Consider the following 20650-nt stretch of genomic DNA (forward strand, 5'->3'; position numbering starts at 1 on the left):
GACAGGAGGGGGGGGGGACAGGAGAGGGGGGGGGACAGGAGAGGGGGGGGACAGGAGAGGGGGGGGGACAGGAGAGGGGGGGGGGACAGGAGAGGGGGGGGGGAGAGGTGAGGGGGGGGGGAGAGGTGAGGGGGGGGGGAGAGGTGAGAGGGGGGGGAGAGGTGAGGGGGGGGGAGAGGTGAGGGGGGGAGAGGTGAGGGGGGGAGAGGTGAGGGGGGGGGAGAGGTGAGGGGGGGGGAGAGGTGAGGGGGGGGGAGAGGTGAGGGGGGGGGAGAGGTGAGGGGGGGGGAGAGGTGAGGGGGGGGGGAGAGGTGAGGGGGGGGAGAGGTGAGGGGGGGGAGAGGTGAGGGGGGGGAGAGGTGAGGGGGGGGAGAGGTGAGGGGAGGGGGGAGGGAGGTGAGGGGAGGGGGGAGGGGGGGAGAGAGGGGGGGGAGAGGGAGAGGGAGGGGGAGAGGGAGGGGGGAGGGAGGGAGGAGGGAGGGGGAGGGAGGGGGGAGGAGAGGGGGGAGGGGGGGTGAGGGGGGAGGGGGAGGGGAGGGGGGTGAGGGGGGAGGGTGAGGGGGGAGGGGGTGAGTGGGGAGGGGGGTAGGGGGAGGGGGTGAGGGGGAGGAGGGGAGAGGGGAGGGGAGGGGGAGGGAGGGGAGGGGGAGGGGAGGGGGGAGGGGAGGGAGGGGGAGGGAGGGGGAGGAGAGGGGGAGGGGGGGTGAGGGGGAGGGTGAGGGGGGAGGGGGTGAGTGGGGAGGGGGGTAGGGGGAGGGGGTGAGGGGGAGGGGGGAGGGGGAGGGAGGGGGGAGGGAGGGGGAGGGGGAGGGAGGGGGAGGGAGGGGAGGGGGGAGGGGGGAGGGGGGTGAGGGGGGGGTGACGGGGAGGGGGGGAGGGGAGAGGGGAGGGGGGAGGGGAGGGAGTGAGGGGGGAGGGGGGAGGGGGGGAGGGGGGGGGGGGAGGGGAGGGGGGGAGGGGAGGGGGGGAGGGGAGGGGGGAGTGCAGGGGGGAGGAGAGTAGTGCAGGGGGGAGGGATGGAGGCGAGGAGGGGAGGAGGGGGGAGGGGAGGAGGGGAGGGGAGGAGGGGAGGAGGGGAGGGGAGGAGGGGAGGGGAGGAGGGGAGGAGGGGAGGGGAGGAGGGGAGGGGAGGAGGGGAGGAGGGGAGGGGAGGAGGGGAGGGGAGGAGGGGAGGAGGGGAGGGGAGGGGAGGAGGGGAGGGGAGGAGGGGAGGGGAGGAGGGGGTGCGGGGGGAGGGGAGGAGGGGGAGGGGAGGGGCGGGGAGGGGGAGGGGGAGGGGGGGAGGGGGAGGGGTGTTCGAGGGGGAGGGGAGGAGGGCGGGGGGGGGCGGGCGGGGGGGGGCGGGCGGGGGGGAGGCGGGCGGGGGGGAGGCGGAGGAGGGTGAGGAGTGCGGGGGAGCGAGGGGGGGAGGGGAGGAGTGCGGGGGGGGGGAGGCGGGGGGAGCGAGGGGGCGGGGGGAGCGAGGGGGGCGGGGGAAGGGAGGGGGCGGGGGAAGGGAGGGGGCGGGGGAAGGGAGGGGGCGGGGGAAGGGAGGGGGCGGGGAAGGGAGGGGGCGGGGAAGGGAGGGGGCGGGGAAGGGAGGGGGCGGGGAAGGGAGGAGGCGGGGAAGGGAGGGGGCGGGGAAGGGAGGGGGCGGGGAAGGGAGGGGGCGGGGAAGGGAGGGGGCGGGGAAGGGAGGAGGCGGGGGGAGGGGATGGAGAAATCCTGGCTTCGATAGGGGAGTTGAATGCCAGCTCCAATTGGATAATGGGGGGGAGCCCCTCAGACCCCCATGGTGGTGGCTAGGGGGGAGGCCATTGTTTGTTCTGCCAATCTTTGGTAAGACTTTGCCCAGAGTGACTGTGTATCTGGAGAGTTGTGACATGAGCTAGTGAAATGCTTGATAAGGAGGAGAAAGGGAGATTGGGATAAAAGGCTTGTTCTCTGATTGGCAGGGTGTGACAAGCAATATTATTGAGGATTTGTCCAAGTGTTTTGGTTCCAATTGCATAGATGAAGCAACAGAAAGTTTTATATGTAAGTTTGCAGATAACACTAAATTGGGAGTCATGATATGGAGATGCCGGCGTTGGACTGGGGTGGGCACAGTAAGAAATCTCACAACCCTAGGTTAAAGTCCAACAGGTTTATTTGGAATCACAAGCACTGATGAAGGAGCAGTGCTCCGAAAGCTCATGATTTCAAATAAAACTGTTGGACTTTAACCTGGTGTTGTGAAACTTCTTACTAAATAGGGAGATAGTGTAAATTATGTAGATGGGAGCAGCTAGTTCCAAGGGAAAGGGGTTAAGTTAGTGAACAAAACTGTGACAAATCAAGCTAAAAGTGGGGAGATCCGAGCTGACCTGCTTGAAGTCTGAGAAAGGTAGATGAATATTTTGGGCAGTAGAGTGGCACAGTGGTTAGCACTGCTGCCTCACAGCGCCAGGGACCGGGTGGCCAGAGGGCTAGAATACAAGACTAGGGATGTACTTCTGAGGCCGTATCAGGCTCTGGTCAGACCCCATTTGAAGTATTGTGAGAAGTTTTGGGCCCTGTATCTAAGGAAGGATGTGCTACCCTTGGAAAGGGTCCAGAGGAGGTTCAAAAGAACGATCCCTGGAATGAAGAGCTTGTCGTATGAGGAATGGTTGAGGACTCTGGGTCTGTACTCGTTAGAGTTTAGAAGGATGAGGGGGGAGCTTATTGAAACTTACAGATACTGAGAGGCCTGGATAGAGTGGATGTGGACAGGTTGTTTCCACTAATAGGAAAAACAAGCACCAGAGGGCACAGCCTCTGGCTAAAGAGACAATCCTTTAAAACAGAGATGAGGAGAAATTTCTTCAACCAGAGAGTGATGAATCTGTGGAACTTTTGCCGCAGAAGGCTGTGGAGGCCAGGTCACCGAGTGTCTTTAAGACAGAGAAAAATAGGTTCTTGATTAATAAGGGGATCAGTGGTTATGGAGAAAAGGCAGGAGAATGGGGATGACAAAAATATCAGCTATGATTGAATGGTGGAGCAGACTAGATGGGCCGAGTGGCCTAATTCTGCCCCTATGTCTTCTGGTCTTATGATTCCGGCTTTGGGTCACTATCTATGTGGAGTTTGCACATTCCTTCCATGTCTGCATGGGTTTCCTCCAGGTGCTCTGGTTCCCTCCCACAGTCTGAAAGATGTGTGGGTTAGGTGGATGCTAAATTGCCTCTTGGTGTTAGGGGAATTAGCATGGTAAATATGTGGGGTTACAGGGATAGAGTCTGGGTGGGATTGTTGTTGGTGTAGGCTCGAATGGCCTCCTTCAGCGCTATAGGAATTCTATGATTTTCCTAACGATGACAAACTAGGAGCTGTAAAAGTGTGCAAAATGATTTCAATCTAAGTGTACACAAATCACTGAAAGCCAGTGTACACGCACAAACGGCAATCAGACAGGATGTAGAAATGTTGACCTTCATTGCAAGGGGATTAACTAGAATGATACCTGAACTGGTTAAATTTTGAGGACAAGTTGTATAAAGGTAGTTCTATTTCCTTGAGATCAATGGATGAGCTAATTGAGATGTAATTAAAATAGTGAAGAGTTTCAATAGGGTAGACACAGAGAAATGATTTCCCTGCATGGGGGAATCCTGAACAAGCCGGCTGGAGGTAGATGTGACATCAGTCAGGCTGCACCACATCCTCTCATGAAGCAGGTCACAGGCACACGCGGAGCTAATGATTTCATTGTGGCCTCCCCCCTCCCAAGAAGCAGCAGGAATGGTGTTGAGATTGGCAGCTATTGCAGGATTTCCACCTGTGCAGGGTGCCATCCGCAGCACGTCCTTTCCACACAGCAATTTATGCCTTTAGCTCACCAATTTAATTCGGAGTTTAATTTCAGCATTTACATGCGTGCACATCAAAGTGCCTTTGTCTGCTTAGTGATCTTACTTTTTTTAATGAACCAGGAGCAAAATACTGCAGACACTGAAGGTCTGAAAACAGACCAAGGCAACAAAACACAATTCCTGGCTTATGTACCATCAATGATTTAGCAGGCGATCTGAAAACACTGCTGTCCCCTTCCAGCCATTAATTCATCTGGAATCAAGATACTCCGTTGTGTTTGCCGCCACTTTCTTTCTCTGCGGCCAACATTCCTGCTATCTGACCGCAGGAGGCACAGATGACATGAATGCATCAGATCACGGGTATTCTTTATCGCGATTGTATGATGATCAATGGCCGCCATAAGTCATCTGGTTCAAGAACACACAATTACCACAACCACCTCCCCACCACACCCCTCAACCTCACCTGTGGCCTCCTTTAAGCACTGACGTGATGGTGAATTGATACAATTCATTAATGCCAATAGGAAATGCAGGTCTCTGTTTAAACTGTTGCCAGCAGAGAGAGAAAATAAAAACCTTCTATTTTCGCATGCAGAGCAGGAGATATTGCCGGAGCCTATAAATATTCAGCATGTGAATTGACCTCGTAATTCACGAGTTCAACAAAGTTGCAAGTGAATTGTGAAGATCAACTTGCACGATTAATATTTATGATATTCAGTGAGTCTCAGACAGATCATCATAATGATGGAAATTTCAGAATTCATCAACTGCCATAAAAAGGAATCACAATTTTATCGCATCTGTAGCAGAGGTTTACTTATGCAGAGTGCAGATGACTCCCCATTTATCTAGAGCTGCTTTTATACTGAGTTAGCCCGATGCTGTTGTCACTAATTTTCCAATGCACTGATCTCATACAGCCAGCTGCAATCTAAGAGTAACCTCACTAAAGCTGCTCTTAATGAATTCTGCTGTTACATATATGTTGCTTCCAGCTGCCTAACACCTTCATATTGCCTACCTCTATCATAGGGAGAGGGACATGTAAAGGTAAAGTTGTCATAGTCCCAGATGTCCATAGGCTGCTCTTCCCTAAGACAGGGAGAGTTGACTAGCTACAGAATCATAGAATCCCTATTGTGCAGAAAGAGGCCATTCAGCCCATCATGCCTACACCGACAACAATTCCACCAGGCCCTTTCCCTGTAACCCCCACGTATTCCCCCTGACACTAAGGGGCAATTTAGCATGGTCAACAACCTAACCTGCACACCTTTGGACTGTAGGAGGAAACTGGAGCACCCACAAGAAAACAAGCAAGCATGGGAAGAATGTGCAAACTCCACACGGTCACCCAAGATCAGAACTGGACAGGCAGGATGGTGGCACAGTTGTTGGCACTGCTGCTTCACAGCGCCAGGGTCCCAGGTTCATTTCCCGCTTGGTTCACTGTCTGTATGGAGTTTGCACGTTCTCCCCATGTCTGCATGGGTTTCCTCTGGGTGGTCCGGTTTCCTCCCACAGTCCAAAGATGTGTGGGTTAGGTGGATTGGCCGTGCTAAATTGATCCTTAGTGTCACGGGGATTAGAAGGTAAATGTGTGGGGTTATGGAAATAGGGCTTGGGAGGGACAGTACAGACTCAATGGGCCGAATGGCCTCTTCTGTACTGTTGGGATTCAATGGATGCTATAGAGCTGGGTCCTTGACGCTGTGAGGCAGTACTCCTAACCACTGTGCCACCATACTGCCCCAAAGTGGTGCTTTTAACCTGAGGATCGCCACACCTCAAGAGCAGGCCAAGGTTGAGAAGGTGGGGCCTTCATGAATAACCTCAGCCAGTACAGGATTGAACCCGCACTGTTGGCTCTGCATTACTAACCAGCTGTCCAACCAACTGAGCTAAACCGACCCCTGAGAGGGGGATGTAGTGACAAAGCCACTGGATTAGTACTTTGAAAGGCCATAATCGGCCCTGGCGTGCCCTGGGAAACAAGTTCAAATCCTACCTGGGCAGGTAGTGGAACTTAAATTTAATGGATAAATCTGGAGTTAACAGTGAGTCTCGCTAATGGTGACCATAAAACTATCATAATTGTCATCAATTGTTCTAAAAAATCAATCACATTCATTGATGCCCTTTCGGGAGGGAAATTTGTGATCCTTATTTAGAACCAATGTGGGTGACTCTTAACTGCCCTCTGAAATGACTGAGCAAACTATTCAACTGCATCAAACTATCGCAAAGCAATCAAACCAGATGGAGTGCAGCCTCCCATTCACTGACTCTATATACACTTCCCACTGCCTCGGAAAAGCAGCCAGCATAATCAAGAACACCACGCACCCCTGACATACTCTCTTCTACCTTCTTCATATTCCTGGCTTCCATTTTTGTATGTTGCCGTTCACATTAACTGTAGCTCTGTGTAAACTAGGGACAGGATTTTACACAGGGCCAGTATCCTCGCCAGTTTGAATGTCAAAGGCATCCTCACTCTATCGATTTGTCCCACAGCAATTTAATTGACGGGAGGGCCATTAAGTGATTCCGGGTAGGGCTTCTGCTCCCATCAAATTAATCAAATGGGCAGCAACTCTCTCACCCCAGCAGCGCCCCCAAGAGGTGTGGCCAGTGTTGGGATTGCAGCTAGTCCCAAACTATCGATGGTCAGTGGAACCAAATGCAAAGGTAGGTGGGGGGAAGAGGGTCTTGCCAGGGCTAGCAGGCCCCAACGAAGATGGTAGGATCCAGGGTGGACAGGCTGTCAGTGGAAGACTGTGTCAGGGATGGAGGAGTTTGGAGAGACTTTGAGAGGCATTGAGACTTCGGATGGGTCCAGCAAGTCTGGAGAGGAGGTAGCCCCACCTTGTGCACTTCAGTTCAAGCAATGATAGCTGCTGGAGTTGACACTGGGCACTGGTCTTCACCCACAATAGGAAAAGTTGTGGCGGGGCAGGTTAAGCGTCCATGGCTATGACATGGTCCACCTTATGGCTTTACCCACCTGCCAAATCATCTCTAGAGGGCATAGAATTCAGCCCTTTGGGCAAGATTTTCTGCCCCCGCTCCTCCTCATGGTGTGTTGTGGTGGCAGAGACGATGTGCCATTATCTACCTGAGGAATTTTCTGGTCCTGCCAAGGTCGACATGGCTTTGCATGGCTCGTCTACACCGCTGCCAGGAAACCCAAGATGCCACCAGTGGGAAGGCTTGGAAAATCCTAGCCTACATTCCAACACACCCACTCCTTAAAACATTATATTAATAACAAGAACTCGCATTTTGATAGTGCCTTTAACATAGAAAGGTGACCTAGATAATTTACACAGGCAAAAAATGAAAATAATGTTCAATAAATCAAAGAAAGGAATAGTAACAATCAGTATGGTGAGGGAAATAGGTTTAAAGGAGTAGCATAACAATAACAAAACATGGTCTTGTGTGTGCAACAGAAATACATGGTGGGCACTCTCTTTATTGATAGGAAATGCAATTTTTTGTTTACATATGTAAATCCATAGCCCAGTCCATCAGGCAAATCGGCCTCCCACCCATTGACTCTGTCTACACTTCCCACTGCCTTGAAAAAGCAGCCAACATAATCAAGGACCTCACACACTCCAGACATACACTCTTCCATCTTCTTCCATCGGGAAAAGGATATAAAAGTCTGAGGACATGTATCAACTGACTCAAGAAAATCTCCTTCCCTGCTGCCACCGGACTTTTGAAAAGGCCTACCTTTCTCTATACCCTAGCTATGACTGTAACACTATGTTCTGCACCCTCTCCTTTCCTTCTCCCCTATGCATTCTATGAACAGTATGCTTTGACTGTGTAGCATGCAAGAAATAATACCTTCACTGTATTCCAATACACGTGACAATAATAAATCAAATCAAATATTATTTACAGGTCAATTCCCCCTCACCTGGCTTCGATAAGCTGACATCTCAGAGCCTTTGTGTGCCGATCTTGGAGTATCTCTAAGCCCAGGTGTATCTCTCCTTGTATCTCTTCATCTGGGTTAATCCGAGTCAAGTTTATCCAGTTGTCAATTCCTAGAAGTTCCCATAACATAAATATCAAATATAAGAATATTATTAGCAAGTTGGAAAATAGCAAACAGGCTTTGAAATCAACCAAGTATGATGTTAAAAACCATTAGATTTTTCCATTACATCCCCCCTCTCCCCCCACCCCACTTTTCCCACATTTAACCCTTTCAGTTCTGGGTATATTTTCTCTGATCTGACCTTATAACTGTGTTCATTATGACACACCAGAATTTTCCTTTAGGAGATGAAATAAATTTCACAATGTGCATGGTCTGCGGAGAGGCCATCTAGTCAAAGAGACACTTGCATTTACTGGGCTTGTCTAAGTGTGTCCTCCCTCTCAAACCACAAATTCTGGAGAACAATAACATGCACAAGGCATTTGGGGTCCTTCATATTTCATTTATGTACAGATTATGCCAAAGTCAGAAGCTGTATCTATGGAAGTCGTGTGGCAAGATCTGTTTTTCAATTACTACAGCACAAACAGGCCCTTCGGCCCACAAGTTGCACCGATCACATCCATACCTACCAAGCCATAGAACTATCTGTAGCTCCCAATCCCATTAGATCCCATATACTCATCCAGAAGTCTTTTAAAAAACTCCAGCGAGTTCACCTCTACCACCACCGACGGCAGCCGATTCCACTCACTCACCATTGTCTGAGTGAAAAACTTAACCCTAACATCTCCTAATTCTCCAATTCTGTCAAGATATTCACAACACATATTTTTGTTTGTTATTTCTAGTAAGGGTTTTGGTAGCACTTCCCCTTCACCTGTCCCAGTTAGGGCACCCACTGTATTTACAGGCTGACAACCCACCCCCACCTCGTTCCAGTAAGAATCACTCCCATTCACAATTAGAATCCGACCTCTTCCGCAGACAAAGAGCAGGAGTTTTTAATAGTGGTTTTTCTCCAAATTATCGGCAAGTAACGCATCTCCACCGATGTCAACTGCCTCGTAATCATTTAATGCTCCTTGAAATAGTCATTGGCTGGAGGTGGGACCTCCACCTCTCACCACAGAGGAACTTCCACCTCAGAGAGAGATTGGTCAGCATCTCTGTCATCCCAGCAGCATCACTAGGAGCAGTGGCCACTTCTGGGACTACACTTGGTCTCCAGATCCTAAGCACCGGCAGCCCAAGTCACAATGGGGACATGAGTGGAGGATTGGGTGAGGGAGGTGGGCATTGGCTTGAAAAGGCCAGCGTGGGGATGGAGCACCGAAGAGAGCCAGACCGCTTAGTAGGGGATTCCAATCAGGAAAGCGGCCAGTGTTAGAGGTGCCCGGCATTTCCCACTCACAACCCGAGCAAGGTAACCTGCCTGGTTTCCCCCTTGCACCTTCAGAGTTCAAGCACATGAAGATGTGGGAAGGGTGGAAAATGGAAGTAAAATTAGTGATATTTTCCAATTCAGGGTGAGAGCAGGAAATGGCACCAGTATAGGCATCAATACTGCCTCAGTACTGCAGAAAAAGGTGAGAGAGAGGGAACAAAAGACATTACACATATCTCTCGAAAAACCAGACACAGCTAGGCCCCATTTGGATTGTAATGTGCCTAATACTTGGAATGGAGCCAACAGGAAGTTGTTCAATGTGAGAGCAAGATCAGCCAGCCACAGGGGGCAGTGTTGGATGGAACCATTCAAGAACGAAAGGGAGAGTCCTCAGGCCAGCCGGGTGAGAGGATTAAAATGTGGAGGTATCAGACAACAATGGTGCTGGTGAAATAGGAGAGTTGAGATTGTGGGTTGGAAGGGACTGGACAAGGGAGAAAATAGTTGTGTAGGAAGAAATCAGTTGTGTGGGGAAAGAATGGGTTGAAACAATGGACCCACCAGGATAGTTCATTTCATAAATCTTTCATTTTCACAAGTTATTGCATATTAGATTAAGTTAATGCCTTCGTGTAAATGGCAATCTCCTTTGTTGAACCTTCACTTCAGAGCAATCAGTTGGAAAGATAAAGGAAGATTATAAAAGTCTTACACTCCAGAGAAATATCTAAAGACTCACCCTTAATGCAGGCTGGTGTCTGATCTCTAAGTACTGTATTGTTTAACTTTGGTTCAATTTAATTCAGTTACATATTCTTTTATCATTAAACATTTGAGACATCCAACCTTCTGAATATTGCATGCTGCTGAATACTTACTGATAATACAGCCTCTGTTCAAACAGCCTACAATCTGGCATTGGGGAAAGGCTTTCTCCTTCTCTAATGAGCAAGGCAAGATTGCCATATTAATAACACTGCAACTTATAAATCAAAAGGGCAGCATCATCATTCATTACTCACCTGTTTTATCTGGAATTGATTTTTTTTTAATAAGTGAGTTTATTTAATTTGATTCAATTTTAAGTTGACAGCCATAAGAAAGGCTTCTATGAATGATGGTAAAATATTGCTCTCGCCATGTAGTGAAATGGAATTATGGGTCTGGAGACTAAAGGCAAAAGGTATTTGTAAACACTCCTATAGGACACATTTTGATTCAAATTGTCGTCATTCTGAACTTGTCAATGAACTGATGGTGATTAGTGGCAGTTCTCTTGTTCCATTGCCTTGAGCTTTTAAATCACCTGCAGACAGCAAATGGGTAGAGCTATATGAAATCCAACCAATTTTCTGCCCATGTAAATAATGCACGGAAAATTAATGGCCTCCCTCAAAGGTAAAAACTTTTCCTTCCTTGGTTTTCCTGTGTCAAGACAGCCCAAATGTCACGGAATCATAGAATCCTGACCATGCAAAAGGAGGTCATTTGGCTCATTGAGCTACACCAACAACAATCCCACCCAGGCCCTATCCCCATACCCTCATGTTTTCACTCTGCTAATTCCCCTGACACTTGAGTCAATTTAGCATGTCCAATTAACCTAACCTCCGTATCTTTGGACTGTGGGAGTAAACCGGAGCACCCAGAGCAAACCCGTGCAGACTCTGCAATGACAGTGACCTAAGACTGGAAATGACCTTGGGTCCCTGATGCTGTGAGGCAGCAGTGCTAACCACTGTGCCACCGTGCCGCCAAGGAAACAGTCTCGAAGGAAACCAAGAAGATCTACCCTTGTGTCTCAACATATCTGGTGTGCATTTGCGATATTAATCATGTATTGTTCTCATTTACTCAGTAAGGTGAAGTTACACTTGTTTATTCAGTTCCAGCTGGGGTTATTCAGGAAGACTCCACCTTCTCAACCTTACCCTTCCCTGAGGTGTAGCAATCCTCGGGTTAAAATCACCACCACTCAGCTCTCCACCTCAAAGGGAAAAACAGCCAATGGTTATCTGGGACTATGCTGACTTTATCTTTTAATATCTGAATCCCGAGTTAAGTTCTTTAATATTTAATCCTATTGTAAACAAAAAGGTCTGAATTTCACATGTGCCAAGAAGCCGCTGATATTTGGCAATACTTTTGCTTCCTGCAGCAACCCAGATTTCCTCTTATGGAGATCAAGTACCAACATGGACAGGTTGAACAGAGGAGCCGATTTCCATGTTGTAGCTTTTATATTTTCTGCTGTATGTATTTTACTCCCGTGCTAAGGTCCAAGATGCCAACTAAATGGGCCAATAGGACAACTAACTTTCCACTTGGCTGTTTTATCTAGAATAAAGATAAGGAAATGATGAAGTAAAATCCTCTGCTGTTCTCTCTTCAGTTTTAGTTTTTACTTGAAGTGAAGGAGGATATGAATTTCAGAGGGGTATGGCACACGGGCGGCATGGTGGCACAGTGGTAGCACTGCTGTCTCACAGCACCAGGGACCCAGATTCGATTCCTGGCTTGTGTCACTGTCTGTGCAGAGTCTGCACGTTCTCCCCTTATCTGCGTGGATTTCCTCCGGGTGCTCCAGTTTCCTCCCACAGTCTGAACGACGTTCTGGTGAGGTGCATTGGCCATGCTAAATTCTCCCTCAGTGTACCCAAACAGGAATGTGCCAACTAGGGAATTTTCACAGTAACTTCATTGCAGGGCTAATGCAAGCCCACTTGTGACACTAATAAGTAAATATAAGACTCCATCTAACAGGATCTTCAAACCACATTTAGTGAACACAGAAAGCAAAATGTTCTTTTGATGATAAATTAGCTATCACTTTGGCACAGGATACAACCACAAGAAAATCTAAAGATTAACAGATTGAAATCTTAATCCTTAAATGTCTACAGGAAAGAAAAACTGTTGAAATTGGCACTGCCTGTGGAATCCCCAGTGGAAATCTGATTCTACACATCAAGATATGTAGCACTGTGTACTTAACCCAATGGTCTGCTTTCTGCAGCTGCATCTTTGTTCATTAGTTTGGGCATGACTTACTCCCTTCCCTATATGCAGTGCATCATCCTTGAAATATTCTTTTATTTTATAACTGGCTGTTGGCGTAAAGCAGAACACCAGCTCTTTCGCTGCTAGGTTCTGAGTTCACCTCCAACAGATGCCACTGACCTATCGCTAGACTATTGGTCCAGAAACTCAGCTAATGTTCTGGGGACCCGCGTTCGAATCCCACCATGGCAGGTGGTGGAAAATTTGAATTCAATAAAAAAAATCTGGAATTAAGAATCTACTGAGGACCGTGAAATCATTGTCGGAAAAACCCCATCTGGTGCAATAGTGTCCTTTAGGGAAGGAAATCTTACCCGGTCTGGCTTACATGTGACTCCAGAGCCACAGTTGACTCTCAACTGCCCTCAGGCAACTAGGGATGGGCAATAAATGCTGGCCAGCCGGCCACAGCCATTTCCCATGATTGAATAAAATTAATTATGTTGATTGTAAAGCTCCAAAGCAAAATTAATTGCAGCAGTTTTGACCCCATTCTTGGGGAACACAAATGTTCAGCACAAAGCCATCCTGTATTCAAGAGCTAATGGGGAGCTCCACTTAGATAAATCAGGAATATAGCTGAAGGAAAGATGGATGATCATTGTGTTTGTAGTGTGACCTCTGGATGCTGGTATTGAAACACATCATTGTGCATCTTAACAATTGCTTTAGCCTCTATAAAATCTCTAATCTACCCAATTCAGGAGCAACTGAAAGTGTTACTATATTGGCTTTGCCTTTTCATTTAAGTGATACCTCACTTTATCAGTATCAAGTTGGCTAAACAAATATCTCAGACACTGATCCACAATTCCCCGTGTGCAGTGGCGTCACCAGTGGAAGCCAAACTGAATCTGATATTTACTGACAATGTAGTCCCTCAGGAGGAATTCTCTCTTCAGGCTGTTACTGAAAGAGAAAGAGTCTGATAAGTAACATACAGAACAGAAGCCTAAATACCAACCCTCTTTATATAAATTACTGGTGATATAACGCAAAAATGAAGACAGGGCTACATTTTGATTTTTGTGGGATTTAAACATCCTGTATGTCTTTTATTTAAGATGTCCCAAATGTTCCTTTTTGCATTGTGAAGTCCAAACTACGAGGAAGGGAACGGCCAGCTGAAGAATAAATAGGAAGCTGGATTTCGGAGACATCAGACAGAGTGCTTGCCTTGGAGCCACCATTTCGTAGCGACGGCTGGAACTTCTGACGAGTTCTCTCTGCCTCCCCCCCAACCCCCAACCTCCCACTCCCCACTGTTTCTAAAACTATATCATTGTGAAATAAATTCAACGTGACATGAATTTATCAAAACGCAGGCCCTAATGTTGCGTAATAGTTATTCAGGTTTGTCTGACATTCCTTTCCTCATCTAGTTCAGTTACTGACTCATTTGGAACAACTGGGATGAAGCCTCTGATAATACTGAGAGAGAATTTCAGGTGAATACATTTAAGTATTTACCTATTAGTTATGGCTGGAGGGCCATCGCAATATTATAGGAGTTTTATTACCAATTAAAGATAGCCCTTGTGCTTCAGTTAAACACGGCCAGCTCAAACTCAGCACCATCATTGTCATACATGCACAAACCTGAATACTAACCCTATTACAATGCACCTTTCCTCGTGAAAATGATTATCTCTTGAGCCTATTTATATCTCAGTGATAGTCTGCACTCCAACAAAGGTTGAACGTGTAGCCAATTGTAAAAAACAAATCAGAGTAAAATCATCAATGGAGCCATTAAAAACTAAATCCTTATTAAAGCACATTGACAGAACCACAGGTCTGTCCAAGTCATCAATTATTCACCAAGACTTCTGAGGCAGCATCTTCCAAACCCCACAACCACTATCATCTAGAAGGACAAGAGCAGCTGACTCATGGAACAACTTGAGGTTCACTCGCCATGCTGACTTGGAAATATATCACCGTTGCTTCACTGTCGCTGGGTCAAAATCCAGGAATTCCCTCCTTAACGGCACTGTGGGTGTACCTACACCACAGGGACTGCAACCGTTCCAGAAGGCAGTCACCACCAACATCTCAAGGGCGATTAGGGATGGGCAATAAATGCTGGTCTAGCTAGTGACGCACACATCTCGTAAATTAATGAACGAAAGGTGTAACCTTGCATGATGACATTGTTGTATCAAACATTTCAGGTTCCTTTCGTTAGTTCAATGCCAATATTACCACTTGGCAGTGGCCAATAACGCCCAATAACTTAGTTGTACGTAAAGGTTTTGATTAACATAGAGACATAAAAACTAGAAGCATGAGTAGGTCAGTTGGCCCTTTGAGCCTGCTCTGCCATTCATTTTGATCATGGCTGATCACTAAATTCAATATCCTCATCCCCCCCCTTCCCCCCATATCCTTTGATTCTTTTAGCCCCAGAGCTATATCCAATTTCTTCTTGAAATCAGACAATGTTTGGGTCTCAACCACAGTCTGTGATAGTGAATTCTATACATTCACCACCCTCTAGGTGGAGAAATTTCTCCTCACTTCAATCCTAAAAGGTTTACACTTTATTCTCAAGCTGTGATCCCTAGTTCTGGACTCTCCCACCATTGGGAACATTCTTTCTGAATCTCCCCTGTCTAACTCTGTTAGAATTTTATAAGTTTCTATGAGATCCTCTCACACTCTTCTAAATGCCAGTGAATACAATCCTAACCGACTTTCGTCTCTCCTCATATGACAGACCTGCCATCCCAGGAATCAGCCTGGTAAACCTTCACTGCACTCCCTCTGTAGCAAGGGCATCCTTCCTCAGATAAGGACATCAAAACGGCACACAATACTCCAGGTGTGGCCTCACTAATGCCCTACACAATTGTAGCAAAACATCCCTATCGCTATAGTCAAATCCTCTCACTATGAAAGCCAACATACCATTTGCCTTCTTTACTGCCTGCTGTACCTGTGCACTTACTTTCAGCAACTGATGCATGAAAACACCAAGGTCCCGCTGAGTGTAAATTGAGCAGTCAATTTACACTCATTCAAATAATAATCTTCTTGTTATTATTGCTTCCATTGACTACGTTCATTCCCCTGGTAAAACATTGAAAGATGAAGTTAGAAAAAGAGGCAATGCCTCCCTGAATTATGTCTACAGAGGAAGCTGCAGTTATTATCTGAAAAGGAACCAAATTGTGATGAGAAATATGTGCATAGTCTGGTTCATAAGAACATAAGAAATAGGAGCAGGAGTAGGCCAACTAGCCCTTCGAGCCTGCCCCGCCATTCAATAAGATCATGGCTGATCTGTCGTGGCTCAGTTCCACATTCCCGCCCTCTCCCCATAACCCTTAATCCCCTCTCCTATCAAAAACCCATCAACCCGCGTCTTAAAAATATTTAGCGAGGCAGCCCCCACCACTTCAACGGGCAGAGAATTCCAGAGATTCACCACCCTTTGAGTGAAGAAGTTCCTCCTCAACTCCGTTCTAAACCGCCCCCCCCTTTATCCTGAGGCTGTGCCCCCTAGTCCTACTGTCCTTTCTGAGCGGGAAGAGTCTCTCCACCTCTATCCTATCCATCCCATTCATCATCTTATATGTCTCAATGAGATCTCCCCTCATACTTCTAAACTCTAACGAGTACAAGCCTAATTTATTCAGCCTCTCCTCATAGCTCAACCCCCTCAACTCCGGCATCAGCCTAGTAAACCTCCTCTGCACTCCCTCCAAGGCCAAAATATCCTTGCGTAAGTACGGCACCCAAAACTGCACACAGTACTCCAGCTGCGGCCTCACCAATGCCCCCTACTTTTATATTCAATCCCCCTCACGATGAAGGCCAGCATCCCATTCGCCTTCCTGACCACCTGCTGCACCTGCAAACTGGGTTTTTGCGACTCATGCACAAGGACCCCGAGGTCCCTCTGCACCGTCGCCTGCTGCAGTTTTTCTCCACGTAAGTAATAATCCTTCCTACCATTATTCCTACCAAAGTGGACCACCTCGCACTTGCCAACATTAAATTCCATTTGCCATTTCCTGGCCCGTTCGCCCAGCCTATCTAGATCCTTCTGTAGACTCTCACCACCCTCCGCACAATTTGCCTTTCCCCCAATTTTGGTGTCATCAACAAATTTCGACACCCTACACTCGGTTCCCTCCTCCAGATCATCTATATAAATGGTAAATAGCTGAGGCCCCAGCACCGACCCCTGGGGCACTCCACTAGTCACCATCCGCCAATCCGAATAGCACCCATTGACCCCCACTCTCTGCCTCCTATTTGACAACCAGTCCTCTATCCAAGCTAACACCCTACCCCCAACCCCATGCCCCCTGACCTTCTGCAATAACCTCTTGTGGTTATATTCATATTATCCGGACACAACAGAGACAATACTAGTGCATATTAGATATAGAACATATTATAATGAAAGGAGAGCAAGTTGCTGGACTGATAGCTGGATTATGGATGGGTATTGAAGAGATTTGGCCTAAAGATACTTGGCTGTTTGGGGTGGCACTGTGGTTAGCACTGCTGCCTCACAGCGCCAGGGACCCGGATTCGATTCCTGGCTTGGGTCACTGCCTGTGTGGAGTCTGCACGTTCTCCCAGTGTCTGCGTGAGGTTTCCTCCCACAGTCCAAAAGACATGCTGGTTAGGTGCACTGGCCAAGCTAAATTCTCCCTCAGTGTACCCAAACAGGTACTGGAGTGTGGCGACTTGGGGGTTTTCACCGTAGTTTCATTGCAGTTTTAATGTAAGCCTGCTTGTGACACTAATAAATAAACTTTAACTTTAATCTGACAGCAAAGAACTTTGCCTTTAATGAGGACTACTCATTAAATATCATCCAGCAAAACGTCACCTTAAAATAACAAAACCGCTTCCAATAGTGTTCGTCTCTGAACTTGTCTCAAAAGCAAGTAAGAATGATGTGTTTCTAGTGCCACTGCAACATTTGTGCTTTCCAAAACACTAACAGGAAATGTTGGGCGGAATCTACCAATCCTGCCAGCAATTGGCAGCGTGGTGGGCAGGGATATTAATTAGGCGCGAGGCCAAAGATCCATTTCCCAATGTTGGGGTGAACTGTTGGAATTCTGTCCTCGGGACTTTAAAGATGAGCTAAAGAGGGGTCGAGTTTCCTGGCAAACAATGGGAACCCCTTTTGCATGTATTAGCATGTCATCCATCATTGCAATTAAGATCCCCAGTAAATTAAGCTCTTCCAGCAGGAAATTAGAGCATTCTGTTTTACGTCAGTGTTATGCATCTGGAGTACTTCACCTCTGCCTTGACTTTGAAATCAGCAGACACTCCTTTCACCTTCTTGGGGACCACTCATTTTGGGTTCATAAGTTCATAAGATATATGAGCAGTATTAGGCCATTTGGCCCATTGATGCTGCTCCACCATTTGATCATGGCTGATATGCTCCTCATCCCCATAACTCTTCAACCCATTACCAATTAAAAATCTGTCCAATTCCTCCTTAAATTTACTCACTGTCCCAGCATCCACCGCACTGAGGGGTAGTGAATTCCACAGATTCACAATCCTTTGGAAGAAGTAGTTTCTCTTCAACTGTTTTAAATTTGCTACCCCTTATCCTAAGACTATGACCTCTCGCCCTAGAACACCCCAGAAGAGACAGCATCTGTTTTATCCATAGCTTTTATCATCTTGTACACCTCAATTTGATTTCCCCTCATTCTTCTAAATTCGAGAGACTATAGGCTGAAACTGTTCAATCTCTCTTCTGGTTCTGGTGCTATAAGCTGTGCAGTGTCTGGAAGGAAGTGAGGCGGGGTAGGGTGAAGCGGAGGCTTAGCCTCGGAGATTGGCAGGTGAAGGGGGGGGGAGGGAAGGAGGCTGCTGGGCACCCCTATAAATATGGTCCTTACCCGGCACTGTCACACCTGCCTGGCACCCACTGACCTCCTCCTTTGTTACAAAATAATACATAGCCAGGCAAAACCATTGTCTCAAAAATCAGATGTGCCAAAACAAATGTTTACTATAACAGAAATAAAATGCAGTAAAATGACCCTAGAGAAAGGTTGGAATAGAAAAATACAAAGGCACTTATATAATTCGCTCTCTACTTTCTATCTGAAGACACAACCTTGACACCCTGTGTGCTTAACTTGTATGAAACATAGAAACAAAGAAAATAGGAACTGGAGTAGGCCATTCAGCCCTTCGATTCTGCTCTGCCATTCATTATGATCATGGCTGATCATCTAACTCAATAGCTTGAACCCACCTTCTTCCCATTTCTTTTGATCCCCTTCGCCTCAAATGCTGTATCTAACTTCTTCTTGAAAACATACTCAACTACTTTCTGCCATAGCGAATTCCACAGGCTGGCCACTCTCTGGGTGAAGAAATTTCTCCTCATCTCTGTCCTAAACAATATAGCCTGTATCCTCAGTGACCATTGGTTCTGGACACCCCTACCATCAGGAACATCCTTCTTGCATCTACCCTGTCTAGTCGTGTTAGCACTTTATAGGTTTCTATGAGATTCCCTCCTCATTCTTTGGAACTCCAGCGAACATAATCCTGACCAACTCAATCTCCCCTCATACATCAATCCTGCCATCCCAGAAATCAGTTTACGAAACCTTCGCTGTACTCACTCAATGACAAAATCATCCTTCCTCAAATAAGGAGACCAGAACTACACACAATATTCCAGATGTGGCCTCACCAAGGCCCTGTATAAATATGACATCCCTGCTCCAGTACACTATGACCAATATTATCTGGGGGGAGGTGGTGGCCTAGTGGTATTATCACTAGACTATTAATCCAGAGACTCAGCAGAATCTCTGGGGATCTGGGTTTGAATCTCACCACGGCAGATGGTGAAATTTGAATTTAACAAAAATCTGAAATTAAAAGCCTAATGAAAGCGATGAAACCACTGTCGATAATCATAAAATTCCATCTGATTCACTAATGTCCTTTAGAGAAAAAAAATCTGCTGTCCATACCTGGCTTGGTTTATAAGTGATTCCAGATCCACTGCAATGTGATTGACTTCCAATTGTCCTTTAAACAAGGGCATCTAGGGATGGGCAATAGATACTGGCCATCCAATGACGCCCATGTCCCATGAATGAATAAAAAAATTAATATATCTGATATTTTAAAATGAAATTGAAACTTTGCAACAGGAACTTGCTGACTGTACAAGCACTTTGTCCAAATCACGGCCAGATATATGGCATCATCATTCTTCATCCAAATGTCTGATTAGCCAAGAGTTGACCGTGCATGTTAATCGGATCTTAATACAGCAAACTCAACACAAACAATGACTAACAAATCACACCATTGCTTCAATAATTCAACTTCCTCCCCCAGCTATGATGAATCTGGTTTCAATTTCTTTAATCAATTATAAAATCAAACCAAACTCTGAAATATTAAACACATTGACTTCTTATAACATCGTTGAAGAGGAAATTCCGGGGATTCTCCCCGGAAATTCTAGATGTGAAATGCATATAAAAGCTGGAGCAAGTCCCACTGTTATTTTCAGCAGGACTTTCAAAATGGTTCTCCTACACTGTGTGCACTGCAGAGTGCATTAGCATGAATCTCATGCTGGAGGGGCCAGCAGTGTAGCGCTGAGTGCACCACTGCAAAGGTGCCGATCTGTCAGCACAGAGATTAGTACCTGAGCAGTAGCCTCCCAATAGCTGGCCAGCTCAATCGCTGGCAAGTCCCACGACCCTGGGTCGCCAGCCGTGCAGCCCCTGACCTCCCAATTGCAGGCTTCCCGGGCATGTGGGCTGGGAGGCCAGCAATTGGGAGGATGGGCAGTGCCAAAGTACCCCCTGGGCATTGCCACTTTGCCCCTTGGGCCAGGGGCCAAGTTGGCACTGCCCGGCTGGAAATGCCCATGAGAGCATCCCCGACCTCCTGAGGGACCTCCATGACCCCCCCCCTCAGCCCAATGGGGTCAAGCTACAGTCCCCCACTAGTGGGGGGGCTATTGTAAACACCGCTGCAGTGAAAGACTCCTGGCAGTATGCGGGGAAGAGGCTAGTGGGCCAGGAGAATTCAGTCTCGGGTCCGCTAATCATATGCTAATGATCAGAAGTTGGGACATCTTGTTGAAGTTGTACAAGATATTGGTAAGGCCATACTTAGAATACTGTGTGCAATTCTGGTCACCTGTTATAGAGAGGATATTATTAAACTAGAAAGAATGCAGAAAAGATTTACTAGGATGCTACCACGACTTGATAGTTTGAGTTATAAGGAGAGGCTGAACAGACTGGGACTTTTTTTCTCTGGAGTGCAGGAGGCTGAGGGGTGACCTTATAGAGGTCAATGAAATAACGAGGGGCACAGATCAGCTAGATAGTCAATATCTTTTCTCAAATGTAGGGGAGTCTAAAACTAGAGGGCATAGGT

At 47.3% G+C, this 20650-nt stretch overlaps 1 protein-coding gene across 3 annotated transcripts in view; it reads right to left on the reverse strand.

Annotated features, from left to right (window-relative positions):
* Positions 1–20650, reverse strand: part of rasal1a (RAS protein activator like 1a (GAP1 like)) — a 278029-nt gene that overhangs the window by 204669 nt on the left and 52710 nt on the right. For all 3 annotated transcript variants that reach the window (XR_013889047.1, XM_080208234.1, XM_080208233.1), the window contains exon 5: positions 7759–7888. Coding sequence is in view for 2 of the 3 variants with exons in the window: in XM_080208234.1 (XP_080064360.1) it covers positions 7759–7888 (130 nt within the window). In the remaining variant the exon portion in view is untranslated. The remainder of the gene's footprint in view (positions 1–7758; positions 7889–20650) is intronic.

The sequence above is a fragment of the Carcharhinus amblyrhynchos genome, chromosome 20 (assembly GCF_965287045.1).
Source record: "Carcharhinus amblyrhynchos chromosome 20, sCarAmb.v2.hapA, whole genome shotgun sequence".
In the NCBI taxonomy this organism is placed as follows: domain Eukaryota; kingdom Metazoa; phylum Chordata; class Chondrichthyes; order Carcharhiniformes; family Carcharhinidae; genus Carcharhinus; species Carcharhinus amblyrhynchos.